We start from the raw sequence: 18,818 nt of genomic DNA, 5'->3' as shown, positions 1-18,818 counted from the left end.
ATTGCATTACCTTAGACCAAATGGCTAAGAAATGGATGAGACTTGGGAGAGTTCTATGCTCATCAGATGATTCCATATTCTGTTACACAAGCACATTATAATTTCACCTCACCAGATTGCTGAAATATTATGTAAATAATAACTTTTTGCATTTTTTTTTAAAGTGAGGAGATGTACAAGCAAAAAATAAAAACACCTGCAGTTTTTGGTATGATCTCTTTGTGTTAATTTGCAGTCATTGTCACAATAGTGACCCATAGCAGAATTAGACCGTATTCCTTTAACAGTGCTTTTCAGTTTTCAGAGGGTTTTTTTCCCCCTTGTCATGAGTCATTAGAAAAGGCTCTTTGGAAGAAGCTTGAGATTCAGCCTTCGGTCTATCTTTTTGGCTGTTTCCTGGGGGTAGGTGAGATTTCACCCCAGGTTAAAAAAAATGCTTATTCCGAGCGGAACAATAATTTAGGCTTTTCTCGTGTGAGAACAGTGATCAGAGTAATTGTGCTAGGAAAATCAATATGTTGTAACGCGTGAACAAGCAGGTGAGATGCAGAATATCTAGAGATCAATAGAGGATGTGAATTCCATCGTGTGAAGATTTGAGGGGGTATACTTATATGTCATTGCTTTTTTATGCTATATGAAAAACAGAAATGATTCATCACAGACATTCTCCTTAATAAACACAAGGGCAGGTACAACTGTTCTCTATTCAGGGCAGAAACTATTAATACAACTAGTACATCACTCCACTTCCATTTTCAATTACATTATTTGGAGTATCCAAATACTGATACATGAATATACTGATGGTCACATTGCAAGCAGAGTAAAAATCAGTTAAAAGGCTTTACAGATAGAGAATTGTGTATTAGATATCTGTTAGCCCCACTAGGTAAGACCAGATCTAGAAAGCAAGTCCACAGGTAGCTAAAATACTTTTATTGATACTGGCTATAATAACACAATATTGCAAGTCTGTATTGTATTGTATTTATACTTTTTATTTTATTTATTTTATTTGGTTTGTCAATTGCTTACAAGATAATAGGTATAAGTAAAATCATAGTTATGAATACATGGATACATATAAGAAAAATAAAAGAAACAATAGGACAGGATGGTAGGCATGTTGGTGTGCTTATGCACACCTCCTACAGACCTCTTAGGAAAGGGGTGAGGTCAATAGTAGAAAGTCTAAGGTTCAAGTTTTTGGGGTTTGGGGAAGAAACCACAGAGTCAGGTAGAGTATTCCAGACATTGACCACTCTGTTGCTGAAGTCGTATTTCCTGCAATCAAGTTTGGTGCGATTAACCTTGAGTTTGTATCTATTGTTTGCTCTTGTATTGTTATGGTTGAAGCTGAAATATTCATTGACAGGTAGGACATTGCAATGTATGATTTTATATACTATACCTAGATTGGACCGAAGGCAGAGTAGTTCTAGGTTTTCTAGGTCTAGAATTTCAAGTCTGGTGGCATAAGGTATTCTGCAACGAATAGAGGAGTGGAGAACTCTTCTTGTGAAATATTTCTGGACTTTCTCAACTATATTAATATCAGATACGTAATGTGGGTTCCAGACTGATGAGCTGTATTTGAGTATTGGTCTAGCAAATGTTTTGTTACTTATTCTTCAGTGAATTAGGAAAATGTCTGAGCCACTTCCAAATGCTTTGGATATTCATGGTTTAGATTTAGAACAAGTGTTATTCCTTGTCAACTTGACAATAGAGTTTGCATATCCCTGTCAAGGTTATGTTCCTTATTTTCCATAGTAACTATCTGGGTCCTATGCTGAGTTCTTAATTATGTTTCCTCACTAAAGAAGGAACTTGTAATCTTGAATATAAATAAATTTATTACAGAAGGGAAGGAGTTCTGTATTAAACATTTATGCCAAATCACCTTACTTATATGGGGCCAATTTTTAGGAAAAATAGCGGCTGGTCAAAACCAAAACTGAGCAAAAAAGTTTTTAAAACATCAGGTATGACCTGAAAAGTTGCTAAAATGCTTGTTTTGAGAAATTGGAAGAGTAATAATAATATTTCTAATATCAAGGATTGCATTGAAAAAAAAACCTGTGGCTTGTCTGTTTTTGAAAAGGCAATTTTATCTACTAATAACAAAATAGCTTAATGTATTTTTCTGTGGCACAGATTTTAGGATATTTTGCAACCTTAGAAAATTATTAATTGCTTTTTACACCAAGGTAGATTTGAAAATACAGGTCGTCCTTTACTTACAACCATTTGTTTAATGATTGCTCGAAGTTACAATGGCACTGAAAAAAAGTGACTTATGATTGTTTTTCACACTTATGACCACTGCAGCATCCCTGTTGTCACATAAACAAAATTCAGAGGCTTGGCCACTGACTTATATTTATGACAGTTGCCGGGTCCCTGGGGTCATGTGATTACCTTTTGCAACCTTCTGACAATGGAAAAACCAGATTTACTTAACAATTGCGTTACCAGCTTAACAATTGCAGTGATTCATTTCTTTCCTTTTTTTTTTTTTTTGCATTTTGTAATTTTTCTGCTTATGTCCATAAAACTCATTAATATAAAATATTTAGATTTAAAATATGTAAGAAATAGACCAGAGTGTTTTAACACATAGAGTAAAAAGAATAAAGGATGTGCCTCCCAGATTTTTTATTTATACTGAAGGAAATGTATAAAGAATTGAACCTGCTATCTTTGTGGTGATAAGACTAGATTAGCATTTCAGACAGAACTTACATAATTAAACTCCGCCTTTCCAATATATTTTCCTATATGTGTAAGACTAGTCATCAGAGAGTACGCTAGAATCTATCGGTAGCTGGAATAAAATAATCAAGCAGAAAACATAGGATGAAACTTGGCAGAATAATGAATATTTTCCTGCTGGGTTCATTTTCTCACTCCCCACCTGTTTGGATACAGTTGGACTAAGGTATGACTATGCTGTCTACCTTTAGTATCTCAAACTAGATTAGAAATATTTACAAATAGCACATTGACTTCATAAAATAATATATCATACAGAATGATAAACTGTGATATGAAATGTAATGAAGCTGTGAAACAAAACAAACTTGTTTCATAACATTGCCAACTGTTTCAAGCTGTAAGATTTTCTTGTCTGGGTGTTTAGAAAGGAATGAGTGGGGAAAGAAGGAGAGAGCTGGTAGTGGCAGACACTACAATGAGAGGAAAGCAGACCTGTGAATAAAATGCAAGGGAAAAGACTGGGAAGACAAGGCAAAACAAGACAATTAACAGACCCTGGGAAATGTGAAGTTTTAGACTTCAGTAGCAGAATCTGGGTGACTTATGGGGCCTTTACAGCGAAACATCTGGAAGCAATATGCAGCTTGCTGTCTGTGGATTATATCTCTCTATTACTCAAACATTTACAAGGACCGTGGAAATTTAGCAATGCAACTATTGAGAATTTCATCATGGAGGGGAAGGTTGGAATTCAGGTGGTTGCAATGACAATGAGCCATTTCTAGGAAACGACTTCTGCATTGACCAAATACTCATTCAAGTTGCTTTTTCAGGAACTAAAGGATTGCTTTATACTTGATAGTGTTTTGCAATAGCTGGAAGAAAATGGCAGATATGCAGCATCAAAGAAAAAGCCATAATTATGTCATTAATTATGTAACAGGTAGGCCTTGACTTACAACCATTCATTTAGTGACCGTTCAAAGTTACAATGGAACTGAAACTGTGACTTATCCCTGGTTCTCATACTTACACAGCAGCCTCGCAGTCACATGATCAGAATTGGGGCGCTTGGCAATTGAATAGATAGAATAGAATAGTTAATTGGCCAAGTGTGATTGGACACACAAGGAATTTGTCTTGGTGTAAATACTCTCAGTATATATAAAACAAAAGATACATTCATCAGGAATCGAGAATCATACAGTCATTATAAATTGTAAGTACGACAAAGTTACAGTCATACAGTCACAAGTGGGAGGGGATGGGTGATAAGGAGTGATGACAAGATTGAACAGTAATAGTAGTGCAGACTTTGTAATAGCTGAACAGGGTTGAAGGAATTATTTGTTTAGCAGAATGATGGCTTTCTGGAAAAAACTGTTCTTGTTTCTAGTTGTTCTGGTGTGCAATGCTCTGTAGTGTCGTTTTGAGAGAAGGAGTTGAAACAGTTTATGTCCGGGATGTGAGGGGTCTGTAAATATTTTCACAGCCCTCTTTTTGACTCGTGCAATATACAGGTCCTCGATTGAAGGCAGGTTGGTAGTAATGGTTTTTTCTGCAGTCCTAATTACTCTCTGAAGTCTTTGCTTGTCCTGTTGGGTTGCAGAACCAAACCAGACAGTTATAGAGGTGCAGATGACAGACTCAATAATTCCTCTATAGAACTGTATCAGCAGCTCCTTGGGCAGTTTGAGCTTCCTGAGTTGGTACAGAAAGAACATTCTTTGTTGTGCTTTTTTGATGACGTTTTTGATGTTAGGTGTCCATTTTAGGTCATGTGATATAGTAGAACCTAGAAATTTGAAGGTCTCTACTGTTGATACAGTGTTGTCTAGTATTGGCATGTATTTATGATAGTTCCACTGTCCCAGGGTCATGTGATCACAATTTGCAACCTTCCTTCACATATATGCTACAAGTATTGCTGTTGTCAGTAAAGACTAGTAACGTTTGAACCTCTTATATGGAGATTATATGCTCACTTCCACAATTTGTTCCCACTTGCATTGCAACTTGCTTAGTGTTGAAAAGGTCAGACACTTCCTAATCTGCTATATATATTGTCCCCATAAATAAAATTTATTCTAAAATCATTGCTATCATTTTAGTCTCATAATTTTTATCTGATTATTTCTATAGCTTGTACCTTGCTTCCATCTTTGTTTGATTCTGTTCCTCTAAGGAAGTTAATATTATCCAATGAGTTGTTTTTTAAAAATATTTTTATTTTCCTTAATATGTAAAAGGGGGGAGGGGGTGAAAGAGAAAAACAGAGAAAAATGAGAAAGATAAACTTAAGAAATAAAAAACATAATATCGTTTAGTCTAATTTTTAAACACATCATTAAATGCTGACCCTAGGGAACACTATTGATCAGTATTTCTACTATATAAGTAAAGACTGAGTTCATTAACAGAAAGTAAAGACCTATCAGCAATCAAAGGGAGCAAATCTAAGATGTCACTGTCTTTCCAATATGGACTTACTATAGCTTAACCTTGCAAAATATTCAACGAAGTCTCTCATGATATCCTCCTTAATGAAACAATAAAACAGATTATTTTTATTAGTAATGTGAATGGAGGGATCAAGGAGATGATGATCAAATCTGCAGGTGATACAAAATTAGGAGTAGCTAACACTTTAGAAAAGAAAGGGATGATTATAAAATGTCTAGACAGTGTTGAAGAGTGAACCAAAATAAACAGGATGATATTTGAAAGAGAAAACTTGCATTTGGGACCGGGATAGAGGATTAAAGGGGCAGAGGTGTTTGATTATAATTTTGGATGCTGGCAAAATTATGTCCAGGCTTTCAAAGGTCATAACAACAAAATAATGATTATTGTCTAGAAAAGAGATGAGTATGAGCTTTGTGTTTTAAAAAAGGGTGTGTGAGGGAGGTGGATAGATAAATAGGCAGACAAACATTTGTTTAGCAGAGTGATGGCTTTCTGGAAAAAACTGTTCTTGTTTCTAGTTGTTCTGGTGTGCAATGCTCTGTAGTGTCGTTTTGAGAGAAGGAGTTGAAACAGTTTATGTCTGGGATGTGAGGGGTCTGTAAATATTTTCACAGCCCTCTTTTTGACTCGTGCAATATACAGGTCCTCGATTGAAGGCAGGTTGGTAGTAATGGTTTTTTCTGCAGTCCTAATTACTCTCTGAAGTCTGTGTCTGTCCTGTTGGGTTGCAGAACCAAACCAGACAGTTATAGAGGCGCAGATGACAGACTCAATAATTGCTCTATAGAACTGTATCAGCAGCTCCTTGGGCAGTTCGAGCTTCCTGAGTTGGCGCAGAAAGAACATTCTTTGTTTTGCTTTTTTGATGACGTTTTTGATGTTAGGTGTCCATTTTAGGTCATGTGATATAGTAGAACCTAGAAATTTGAAGGTCTCTACTGTTGATACAGTGTTGTCTATACAACATGTATATACCAGCATTTTCTTAATTCAAGAATTTTTTTTTAAAGTTTAAAAATAGCAAAAATTAAGAACAAAAAAAAGATTGAATATGTGTGCATGTCTCATGGTACACATATTGGGGAGTCAATTGTGTTCCCAGCATCCTGCCTTGTAACCATTTCTGCAATGAGGCACGCCTTTTCCCTGCACCTGAGAGGGATTGAAAGCCACTTTGGTGTTAGAGCCAGTAGGAATGTTAAACATAAAGGACCAGAGAGTTAAAAAAGAGCCTTCACAAACTGCAGCTCAGTCCAGGCTACCAAATGCCTCAGAACAAGGGAATCAAGCAGTTCAAAGAGATTTATTAAACTCAGTAATAAATGAGGGCTGGAAATTCCTATTGCAGTTTACAAATTCTGCACCTCACTTTTAATCCTGACATTAAACATGGTTTATTGAAGTTGTGTTACGATTCTTGCTTCATGGTTTGTGCCTTGCTGTGAGGGGACTTGAACCTTGGCAACACAGCCTTCCTAAAGAAGGAAGACATTTTGCTACCTGACAATATTTTATAGTATTAAATATTTTGGCACCTGAGCCAGATAATTCCATAAATGCATCTCTTTTTCCTCACGTAAATATAATAATGTAGAACAATTTAGCCCTTCAGCATAGCCCGATAAGGTAACTGACACACACATACACATACATTATAGATTGTAGTAAATCTGCTCCTATTTGACACCAGCATATATATTTTCAAATAATTGATGGAGAGAGTAGCATTGCAGTACTCATTGCCTTCTTATACTCATTTGCATGACAATATTTGCAAGGCAAAGACATTTTTACATCTTTTAGACGGTGGGGTCGAGAATGTGTCTGAAGCCTCTAGTACTTGACACATATTAGACTTGCAAGTAATAGAGATTTAAATGTGAACAACAACCAGCATGATGAGATGTCCAACTGAGCATCAAAGAAATAGGAGAAAACAAATTACATGTTCTTGCATTTTACTACATAGATTAAATCTATTTATTATAAGCATTATAATTCCAGTATGGCATTGCAGAAATATTCAAATGAATGTGAAATATAAATAATAAAAAACATAAAAACGTAGGATTAAAAATCATTTATAAAGTACAAAAGGTGGAAGTTTTGGCTGTAAAAAAGTAAGATCAAAACAATCCGTGCATCTTACATTAAAATATATGTTCTGCAGGAGACTCAATTTTCTAATATAGCTCTTTTGAAATCTACAGTTTAAGTGAATGAGGTTTTGGCAGTTCTTGGACTCAGGGAAGGAAGTTATCAGACTTAAGACCACAACTGAGCCCAACATTTCTATTGTTAAGTGAAACATTTGTTAAGTGAGGTTTGCCCCATTTTATGAGCTTTCGTACCATAATTGTTAAGTGAAGCTGGCTTCCCCATTGATTTTGCTTGTCAGAAGGTCACAAAAGGTGATCACATGATCTTCTGACCACATGACCTAACAACATTCATAAATGTGAACCATTTGCCAAGCATCTGAATTTTGATCACATGATCATGGAGATGCTGCAAAGATCATAACTGCGAAAAACGGTCAGAAGTCACATTTTTTCAATGCTGTTGTATTTTTGAACAGGCACCGAACAAATCGTTGTAAATCGAGGACTGCCTGTATTTGGATGATTCTTATACCAGTGTTCTCAGGATTGGAATAGTCCAGGCTAACAGATGGAGCTAGGATCTTAGACTATGTCACTATAAATGACCTGGCAGTGACTAATGAGCACTGAAAGCATTTTGGCTTCCAATCAGTGTCAGTTCCATAACCTTCATGAATCCAACTTGTCTTTTTTAGGATGAGGGAGAAATAGTAATTAGTCCTTCCACCCACAACTTGTTCTCAGAAGTAATTTTATCAAGTGTCTTGTTGAGTGCAGCTTCTACTGATTGATAGTGCCATCAACTGCAGCTTTTGTTTGCAGCAACTTTTGGGCAAATGAGCTACAGATTAGGAAGCCAGTGGCTGGCCCTGATTTCAGTCTTCTTTAAGGACTAGAATTTGTTTATGATACAGTTTGGTTTTGTTAATGTAATGCCAATAAGATAATCTAATTGGCATATAAACTTCCAACAACTCTCATCACCAGATTTGTGCAGACAATTTTCAGCTTGAGGAATTGTATTTATTGAAATATACCAATGGATATTATTTTCCTAAGTTTCTGAAAATAGAAGAACACAGATTGTTGCTACAGATTTAAGAGACAACATCTTATGAGGAAAATCAACACTCCCATATTTTTAAAGATGAGCATCAGGAGTATCTTAACACTTTACAAACGTAGCAAAATGCTTGAAGTGAATATTAGAATAGCTTCCGGAGCCAAATTCTCCAGCTTTGACTCTATGAAGAATGTAACCTTATAATGTGACACTCTTTCTGCTAGCTTCTATACTTCCAAAGTGAATTTCCCTTAGGATACAACTAGAGGTTAGATACCATAACCATTTATCAATATGGAACAACCAGATTCTGGATTGTGTCTTTGTTATATCTCCACGGAAGTAGTTTGTCTGCCCTTTCCACTTCATTGACCGGAACCTTTGTAGCTGGCTGCTGATCTTGCAAACCCTTCATTTCCCTTCCCCTCTTAATGTGAATCTCAAAAACACAATCATTGAGCTGCAAGGGACTCACTTTGATTGGAATAAAAGAGAAACAATATATTAAGTGCGCTGTCTTGCTTGGAGATATAGTAAAGAATTTCCTGTTTATTCCAAGACGGTCTTTGTTTAAATCATTTAAATAGTATTTCTTATTTAGAAAACCCCAAACCAGATTATAAGAAAGTAGGTTATAAAAAGAGATTCTCTGATAGCAGCAATATGTGTAAATTAGAATAGGAGAGGGGTAGATTATGATTTTTTTCCTTCACCCAACAACTTGCTTAGCATCCTCGATTACTGGGGCGAAGCATTGTTGCTAGGCCTTTCCATTGACTCTGCATAAGTGTGTGTGTGAGAGAGGGGGGAGGGGGGAGAGAGGGAGGGGGAGAGGGAGAAGGAGAGAAATAAGCTTGTACAAATATTAGCATATAATGAAATGTGTGCATTCAGGCCTCTGGGCCAATCACTGCTATAATATCAAAACAACAACAGCCCTACATACCACTGAGGTATATGCTATCAGCCTTCTTTCAGTGTTTTGCTCAAGACTTCAATATTCATTCCATAAATGAAAAGTAATTGTACTGAAAGAATCACCTTTCCAACTGAGTGAAGAATTCTAATTAATTAATTGATATGATACCATCCCATCTCATGATTCTGGGTGTTTTATAATAACGATGTCTTAAAATATAAACCATACATAATAATAATTTAAAAAATCAAAACACCAAAGGTAGTCATACTCTTCCCCTCCTCCTCCCCAGGCAGAAAGAATCCAAACCTGTCTCCAAGGGTAAGTTGCTCCATAAGATTGGGACTGCCTGTCTTCTATTCCATACTGCCTTTACTTCCCAGAGTATGGTGTCCTGATCATGCCCTCTCTTGATAACTCAAGAAAATGGGGAGAATTAGTGTTGGATAAAGGAGTCCTTAAGTAACCCACTGTCATATCATACAGGACTTACAAGTAATCACCAGCACTTTGAATTGAGCCCAGATGCCAATTGGCAATTGATGGAATAAGTCTTTAGCCTGGCTTACCTCTCTTCACCCAGAGTCTTACGATGTGCGGCAGCAGCCAAAAAAAATCTAATACAATCCTTAGTTGTATAAACAGAGGCATGAATCAAAGTCACCTGATGTATTAGTACCAGTTTATAAAGCCTTAGTAAGGCCACACCTGTAATACTGCATCCAATTTTGGACACCACATAACAAGAAAGATGTTGAAACTTTGGAAAAAGTGCAAAGAACCGTGATGACTAAAGGCCTGGAAACAAAAACATGAAGAACGATAGCAGGGTTTGGCTAGTCTAGAAAAAAAAATAGAGGGTACATGATAGCAATGTTCCAGTATTTGAGAGGCTGCCCCAAAGAGGAGGGGGTCAACTTATTTCCAGAGGACAGGGCAAAAAATAATTGATGGAAAATCAAGGAGAGAAACAACATGAAATCAAGTTGAAACTTCCTAATAGTGAGAACAATTAACCAGTGGAACAGCTTTCCTTCAGAAATCGTGGATGCTTCATCACTGGAGGTTTTTAGGAAGAACTGGACAGTCACTTGTCTGAAATGTGTAAGATCTCTTGCTTGAGCAGGGGGTTGCACTAGATGACCCGAAAGATCACTTCTAGCTCTATTCTGATTGATTGACCTCACCCCAAACTGGTAGCTTTATCCTAGCAGTTGCATTCAGATATTAAACAACATTTCCCATAGGAGACTGTTAATATTGATGTAATAAGAATAGCAAATACCATCTCAATATAGTATCGTTTCATGATTTCAGGGCAATTTTCCCAATGCAAAACAAATTGTAAGAACTTTTGCTTTTGAGATTTGAAATATAAAACATTATTTTACTGCATTCCGTGTTACCTTGCCAATCCAGTTACTGGGAAGACTCTTACTCTCTTTATTTCTTTCCTCCCTCTCAGGAATTGTTGGTCCATTTTGATTAAAATCCAACTGCTAACACAGGTGAAGACAGCAGAAGTTCTTCAGAGGCCGGCATCATCTTCGGTTTCATGCTGCTTGTCAGTGAGTGCCTTCTACCTTTAGCAGTGCACAAAAAGCACCCTGTGTCCTTGCACAGATGCCTCTACGGGTCAGTTGCAATGGTTGAATTCGGAATTAAGGGCCAAATGAGTTTGGGCAAAGCTATGCTCTTGAAAAGTATGTTGCCAACATCCTTCTCCTGACACCCTTCCATGAAAAGGAGTGCTGCAGGCAAATATTGTTTCTAATACGGAATATTAAATGAAAGATTCTACTGAAAAATACAGAAACCAAAAATTTGCCAAATGTTCAATGCTACCGTTAGCCAATATTTCAGTTTGTGTCTTGTTTTTTTTTTTTAAAGAATTACACATCTACAGAACGTCTATATGTATATATGTATGGCTAACCATGGGCAAGGCATTCAAATAAAACAATAAAGAGTGTTTAATGTTTACTTTATATTGTCAGGTCTGGTTTTTTTATTCAAAATTTCAAAAATAACTTAAAAACTGATCGTCGGTTCTTCTATTGAAGAATCTGGTTTCCATGTAAATTCAAATTTAAACCAATAACAGGCTGGCTGATCTTAAATTTCAAAGAAATTTTCATGTATGAGAGGAGAGGTATCTTTAGAACCAGTGTGGTTTAATGGTTAATGCACCAGGCTACAAACCAGGCAACTGTGAGTTCAAGTTTCCCCTTAGCCATGAAATCCAGCTGGATGACACTGGGCCAGTCAGTCTCTCTCAGCCCAACTCACCTCACAGGATTGTTGTTGTGATGAAAATAGGAGGAGGGAGGTATTTTGGAGATATTCATTGCTTTGAATTAGGAAGGTGGGATACAAATATAAAAATAATAAAGGTGGGATACAAATAATAAAAAAATATAAAATTACTCAGAGGAGTTAGGAGATAGCTTGAATCTTAGACAATTCTCTTCTATGCTGGAAGCAACTACAGTATGAACCTGGAGACAAAAACAAACAAACATCTCTTTGCAGGTACTATTTCCTTGAAAATATGTCTCTTTAGCCAGGTTGCCTTTGATCGAAATTTGCATTATAGGAGCTCAACGTTGTAAAGTTTAAGATGCCAAAGCTTCTTTATTACCTACTTTGGATTTTCCCCCTAGGCAAGTGTTATAACATTTTCCATGTTCTTTATATTATGAGCTTTATTTACCAAATTGGCAATTCCTCTGTTGAGAAATAACTGATTACAGCGTTCAAGCAGATGCTGTCATCTCAAGATATGCAGGTGTCTGCGGAATATAAACAGATGTGATCATTCAGAAAATGAACCCAGAATTCATTTGTAGGCAAGGAGGAAAGCTAATCCAGTCATAAATTCAAATATAACCTCTTCAGCCTGACTCTAATAAACATAAGCATGGTGTGTTGCTTGTGCTCTACTGCTCCAAGTACAACAGAACATCAGCCTTTATGGCATATTCAGCAAGACATTCTTGGTCAGAGAATTGGATGGATTCCATGCCTGCAATTTTAACTGGAAGTCTTGGTAGGGGACATAAAATAGTCAAGTGTGAATAGAAAAGCATTTCATTATGAATTAGGTGAAAACATTACTGGAAGTTTTAGTCAATTAATCCAAGGAAATTATTCTAAACCAGTGGTTCCCAAACTTTTTCAGTCCACCGCCCCCTTGGTGCTACAAATTCGTCCTCGGTGCCCCACACCCAAGGGTGGGATTCAAATTTCTGTGGGCGTGGCCTAATTTGAGGGTGTAGCTTGCTGGTCACGTGACAGGGTGGCCATGGCTTGATGGTCACGTGACTGGCTGGCGTGGCTTGCTGGCTGGGCATGGCTTGCTAGTCACATGACTGGGTAAGTGTGATTTGGTGGTCATGTGACTGGGTGGGTGTGACCAGGTGACTGGCAAACCAAATACAAGTGGTCCTCACTTAATGGCCGGTTGTTTAGCAAGTGTTCTAATTTACGACTGGCCTCCCCAGAGATACTTGACCTGTTTTTGGAGTTTTGACAGCCATGCACACACCATACACGTGACACACTCCCTTCTAACCCTGCTGGAGCAGGTCATTGCATTAGAATCGGCAAAGCATCTCTGATTAGATTCTAGCAGTGAATAAAATCTAATCAGAGATGCTTTGCTGATTCTTGTTGATTTGTTTTATTTGTATCTCATTATTTTATGTTGCTGAATTGCATTGACATGTGTGTCCCTTCCTGTGCACAACCCAGAAGCTTTTGTGATTCTTTGCAGCAAAAACTACTGACCTCTGGCTTTGCTCTACTTTTCAAACATGCCGACACTGCCTCGTTCTAGGTGTCGGCCCTGCAGGTCCACCCCATTGAGCCCGCTGCACTGGAGGGACCTGCCCAAGCAAGTCAAGTCAATGGGGTGAGCCTGAGAGAGGGAAAGAGAGAGAGAAAGAAAAAGAGAGAGAGAAGGAAGAAAAGAAAAGAAAGAAAAGGGAAAGAAAGAAAAAGGGACAAAGAAAGTGGGGTGGAAGGAAGGGACAGGAAAAAAAGAAATAAAGGAGGGAGGGAGGGAGGGAGGAGAAAGATAATGAGATATCTATTCTAGTCCAATCACTTGCTCCAGCAGGGTTAGAAGGGTGTGTGTGTGTGTGTGTGTGTGTGTGTGTGTGTGTGTGTGTGTGTGTGTGTGTGTGTGTGTTTTCTCCTTGTAATTTACCAGTACATTTTGGTTTTGCCTTCTTCAGAATTGGCACTGTAATACATTGGGGAAAAGTAATCTTTAGGGTGGAGATCTGGTCCAATGGATCCTGTTTAAAGCCTCAACAAAATGTGAGAGTTTCCTGATAGTCTTGACCATGTTTTGTCCACAAAACCTTTAATAGAAGCCAAAGATGTTTCAATATGCTGGCAAAGATGTTTCAATGTGGAAAAGGGCCTCAGTCTAAACTAGGCCTCATTTCTCTCTCTCTCCCTCTCTCTCTCTCCCTCTCTCTCTCTGGTAGGCAGGTAGGTAGGTAAGTAGATTGGTAGATAGGTAGGTAGGTAGATCTATATTGGTAGGTAGGTAGGTAGGTAGAAAGGCAGGCAGACAGGCAGGCAGACCTTTTGGATGGATGGATGGATGGACAAACAGAAAGAATGCAACAGCGGTGGCACTTTGGGAAAGTAGAGCAAAGCCAGAGTTTGAATTGAAGTCCACACAAGTTGCCAAGGTTGAGAAACACGGGCTGAATATATCAACCCAGCCATTCTGGTTTAGAGTTTAGCATGCTGTTTGATTCCGGCTTAGTCAATGAATAAACCATGGCTAAGATCTTCCTGCTCCTTAATGCAGCTGCCCCTTCTGCAGCTCCCTGCAGCTGCACCTCTGCCCCTTCTCCAGCCCCTGCAGCTGCCCTTGGCCCCTTCTGCAGCCCCTCTGCCCCTTCTGCAGCCCCCTGCAGCTGCCCCTCTGCCCCTTCTGCAGCCCCCTGCAGCTGCCCCTCGGCCCCTTCTGCAGCCCCTTTGCCCCTTCTGCAGCCCCCTGCAGCTGCACCTCTGCCCCTTCTCCAGCCCCCTGCAGCTGCCCCTCGGCCCCTTCTGCAGCCCCTCTGCCCCTTCTGCAGCCCCCTGCAGCTGCCCCTCTGCCCCTTCTGCAGCCCCCTGCAGCTGCCCCTCGGCCCCTTCTGCAGCCCCCTGCAGCTGCCCCTCGGCCCCTTCTGCAGCCCCTGCAGCTGCCCCTCTGCCCCTTCTGCAGCCCCCTGCAGCTGCCCCTCTGCCCCTTCTGCAGCCCCTCTGCCCCTTCAGCAGCCCCCTGCAGCTGCCCCTCTGCCCCTTCTCCAGCCCCCTGCAGCTGCCCCTCTGCCCCTTCTCCAGCCCACTGCAGCTGCCCTTCTGCAGCCCCCTGCAACTGCCCCTCTGCCCCTTCTCCAGCCCCCTTTGGCATCCAATTTTGCAATGCCAACCTCCCTGGGGCAGCGATGCAGCCGACCTCACCCTCTTTGCTTCAACCCAAGGTCCACTTCCATCGGGCCAAGCAAGGGGAGGTACTCTGCACACGCTCAGAGACTCCCAACTTCAGTGAAGCGTTCTTTATACTCCGCCTGGGAGGAGGAAGGTGTGCGGAAGCAGCCCAGACCAGCGGAGGCGGAGGGAACGATCGCTTGGAAACTAAGCAAGCAAGCAAGCGCAGGGCTCAGTTGGGAGAACCGGGCTGCAGAGGGAGGCTAGGTTCTAGGTCTGGGACGGCCATGTAGAGCCGAACCGAACCGAGCCACGCACCTTGGAGAGTCGCAGCTGCACCCACCCGCATCCTGCGTGCAAGCCCGGCTGGCTGGAGAGGTGGAGGCCGGGCAGGCACTGCGCGCTCCCTTGTTTTCCTCCGGAGAAGGGGGCCTTAACGCCGGACCACCCACCCCTTCCACTGCGTGCCTTGGGAGGGTTTTGCTTTCGGGCCTTCTGGCTCGCCTCCGCAACTTCCACTGGAGAGGGCAGGCTGCAAGCTTAAGGTGCCCTCTTTCCACCACTTCCGGTACCGCCCACTTTGGGAACCATTGTTCTAAACCAGGGGTCTCCAACCTTGGCAACTTGAAGCCTGGCGGACTTCAACTCCCAGAATTTCCCAGCCAGTTCCTGCTCTAGTCAGCTGGCTGGGGAATTCTGGGAGTTGAAGTCCGCCAGGCTTCAAGTTGCCAAGGTTGGAGACCCTGTTCTAAACCATCAAGAGACAATATGATTGTTCTATTTAATTTCCTCATGTAATGTGATAAGCAATTTTACCTCAGGAGCAGAACATGTTTTTTGACTGCTTGCCTATATACATAGGACTTCGGACTAAGTATCAGTTTATCTTACTGATATATTTTTTTTATAAATAACCAAATGCACAATGTAAGGAGAAGGTATTTTTCTGTGCACCTGTCCACAATTAAATTAAACAGCCCTAAACTAAGTATCTTAGGCTTAGTTAAACAGACTTCTTGTGAGAATGGCCCATTCTTTTCTGACTGACTGGTAGTATGAAGAGAATGCTATTGGATTAGGTGGAATTTGCAGCAAGACAATTCTTAGGTTAAGTGAAGGGAGAATGCATTGTATTTATGCAAGAAGAGCATGAATTAAGAGAGGAATGGCATCTTTCCAAGGTTAGTTCTCAATTTATAAACTGCTGTTTTTAGACAACTACCATTATGAGGTCAGTTAATCTCACAGAACAATGAACCAAACTTCACAGCTGCGCAGAGATTGGAACTTAAATTGTCCATTTCCAAATTAGTACATTAGCCTCCTGTATTGTACTTGGGGGGTCTATGAAACATTGAATTTGGCTATGCTGTGTTATCCTAAAGTCACCTGCCGATACAGGTAGTCCTTGACTTACGACAGTTCATTTAGTGACCGTTCAAAGTTACAACAGCACTGAAAAAAAAGCAACTTAACAATAGGTTTTCACACTTATGATTGTTGCAAGCATTCCCCTAGTCACGTGGTCATTATTCAGATGCTTGGCAACTGGTTCATATTCATGACAATTGCAATGTCCTGGGGTCCTGTGATCCCCTTTGGCGAACTTCTGACAAGCAAAATCAATGGGGGAGCCAGGTTCGCTTAACAACGGTGTGGCTGTGTTACTAATAACAACCACAGTGATTCACTTAACAATGGTGGCAAGAAAGGTCGTAGAATGGGGCAACATTCACTTGAATGTCTTGCTTAGTAACAGAAACTTTGGGCTCAGTTGTAATCATAAGTTGAGGACTACTATATTCTCTATATGCTAGTTGCACAGATTTGTGGACAATATCATATTTCCCCCTTACTTTCCTATAAAGTATGTAGGGTTTTATTAATACCTCTATAAACCTTAAACCAGAGGATTGAGTAGCAGGTGAGGGAAGGGTCTTTATATGAAAGCTTGGACAGTTTTACTGTCAGCCAAAGTTGGTGATCGATAAGTTGTCCAGTGTGTTATCTTTCTAACAATCATCAGACCAGGATTGTAAACTCAAGTTGGCCAACTGTTCTGCTGGCACTTTCAGAATAGCCCCAATATCACAATGGTCTCCTACCATAGTCTGTTTTGTTTGTTCAGGGTGATTTTTGCATAGGACAAGATTTAATTCAGCTTCTTGCTGGCTACGTTTTCGTTTCAAATTTTTTTACAAGCAGCTAAAAACAAATACAAAGAATCCAAAAAAAGAATCTTGTTACATAAAGCTGAATAATGATATAAATTATTTATATGAAAATATAAAAGTAATAGCAAGGGGATGTAGTCGCTAAAATTAAAACTGGAAGTCTCTATCTGGTAACATGATAAACTTAGGGCTTCTGCACCTTAGCACCTGTAAGACAAGCATGCTGGCTAGGGAATTCTGGGAGTTGGAGTCTTAAAGTTGCTTAGGTTGAGAAACCCGGTGCTAAACCAAAGGCACATCTGAATGGCTCAGCAATGACATTTAGGATGGAGAATGCATGATCTTGGAGAGCCACTGCTCATGGTTCTGCTGACAGCATATGGAGCATACTTTGATGGGGGTCACTTAACATTTGGGTGCATGGTAAATGATCGGCTGCATTCACAATATAAAAGCAAAATGTATGATCTTGCATTTTAAAAAATGGACTAATTGCCTTTTGTTAATATTTAATACTTGATTGTTTGAGATGTTTATTGACTTATATTTGTGTTTGTGCAGCTTCTCCACCCCCACCCCCCCAGCTCTGCTGACTTTGTGAAGAGGAAGGCAATTGTTGAATGTATCTATAACTATTTTAAGAGAACTGCTGGGTATTGTTGGAATGAGGGCTGGAAAAGAAGAGAGATGTTCTTATTTATTGTTGGCTGAATCCTGCAGTCTTGAGCTCTGTTAATCCTTTGCTAGACATATTTTTTATCATTTGTGTTTTTGTGATATCTGTGGTAGTGTTTGATAACTGAAGTGGCCACAAGTGCTTGTCTGCCACACAGTCTCTCCAATTATCAGATAGAAAAGTTGGTCTGATGGCTTTTCCTTATGACCAGCACTTGGTCATTCTGCTCCAACCTTTCCTAAATGTATGAGACAGTGACTTCCATCACTCCAGCTAGCATAGCATTCTGGCTGGAGATTATGGTATTTGTAGACCACTATATTGGAAAGAAACCAGGTTGTGGAAGGCATCTCCATGAGCCATGGTGGCTCAGTAGTTAAGAGTGCAGTACTGCAGGCTACCTCTGCTGACTGCTGGCTGCCAGCAGTTTGGCAGTTCAAATCTCACCAGCTGAAGTCAGCCTTCTCACCACTTGACTCAGCCTTCCATCCTTCCGAAGTCAGTAAAATGAGTACCAAGATGGTTGGGGGCAATATGCTCACTCTATAAACCGCTTAGAGGGGGCTGTAAAGCACTGTGAGGCGGTATATAAGTCTAAGTGCTATTGCTATTGCTATATCTAACTCTCCTAACTCCAGCTAAAATGTATCTGTTATAAATCACATGCAATTTCTAAATTCTGAGTTTTTAGTAAGCATTTAAAAAAAAATGGCACTCTTAACTACGACTGAGTTTTACTGCTCGGCAATCTGGCCCTAAATTGAAAAGTAGCTCCTTTCCTCCCGGTGAACTTTCTCTTCCACTTCAATGAGCTTAAGAACATTACTTTATGATATACGCAAAGGGCTTCTTCCAGTGTTGTGACATTGGGTCATGAACCTGTCATTGCTTGTGATTTTTCTGTGCTACTGTACAGCTAGACCAATCACAGTAACTTGTGAACAAGCTCAGAGTGGTTTCATGTCTTTTCGGTGGCAGAAGTTAATTGCTTTGAAAACAAATGCTTCATTGTTACAGAATTACAAATGCAATAATTTTGCAAAGAAAGGTTTGTGCAGGCTTTAGAGAGAGTCAATTGCTATGCTAATAAGGAACTCTACCCATAGGAGTGGTGAGAGTTGCTGCAATTAAGTAAATTAGAGCACCAAGATTCAATACAATCTGTTGACTTTGTAAACTACACTAAGCAGGGCCAGGGTAATTGGATGAAAATGACTACAGTAAAGTATGTTTTTCTTGTGTGTGTGTCTGCTGGACATTG

At 39.8% G+C, this 18,818-nt stretch overlaps 1 protein-coding gene across 4 annotated transcripts in view; it reads left to right on the top strand.

The window, feature by feature from the left end:
• The window catches only part of CHCHD6 (coiled-coil-helix-coiled-coil-helix domain containing 6), a 251,360-nt gene extending 240,106 nt beyond the window's left edge, over positions 1-11,254 (top strand). For all 4 annotated transcript variants that reach the window (XM_087954689.1, XM_087954688.1, XM_087954687.1 and 1 more), the window contains one exon: positions 10,737-11,254. In XM_087954689.1, the coding sequence (XP_087810815.1) occupies positions 10,737-10,860 (124 nt within the window). In that variant the 3' untranslated portion in view covers positions 10,861-11,254. The remainder of the gene's footprint in view (positions 1-10,736) is intronic.
• Positions 11,255-18,818: the final 7,564 nt, after the last annotated feature.

This window comes from Notechis scutatus, chromosome 2 (assembly GCF_049901735.1).
Source record: "Notechis scutatus isolate UNSWTSFEM ecotype Mainland chromosome 2, rNotScu1.2, whole genome shotgun sequence".
Classification (NCBI taxonomy): domain Eukaryota; kingdom Metazoa; phylum Chordata; class Lepidosauria; order Squamata; family Elapidae; genus Notechis; species Notechis scutatus.
Note: the sequence above shows the minus strand (reverse complement) of the source record. Positions and strands in the feature narration are given on the sequence as shown.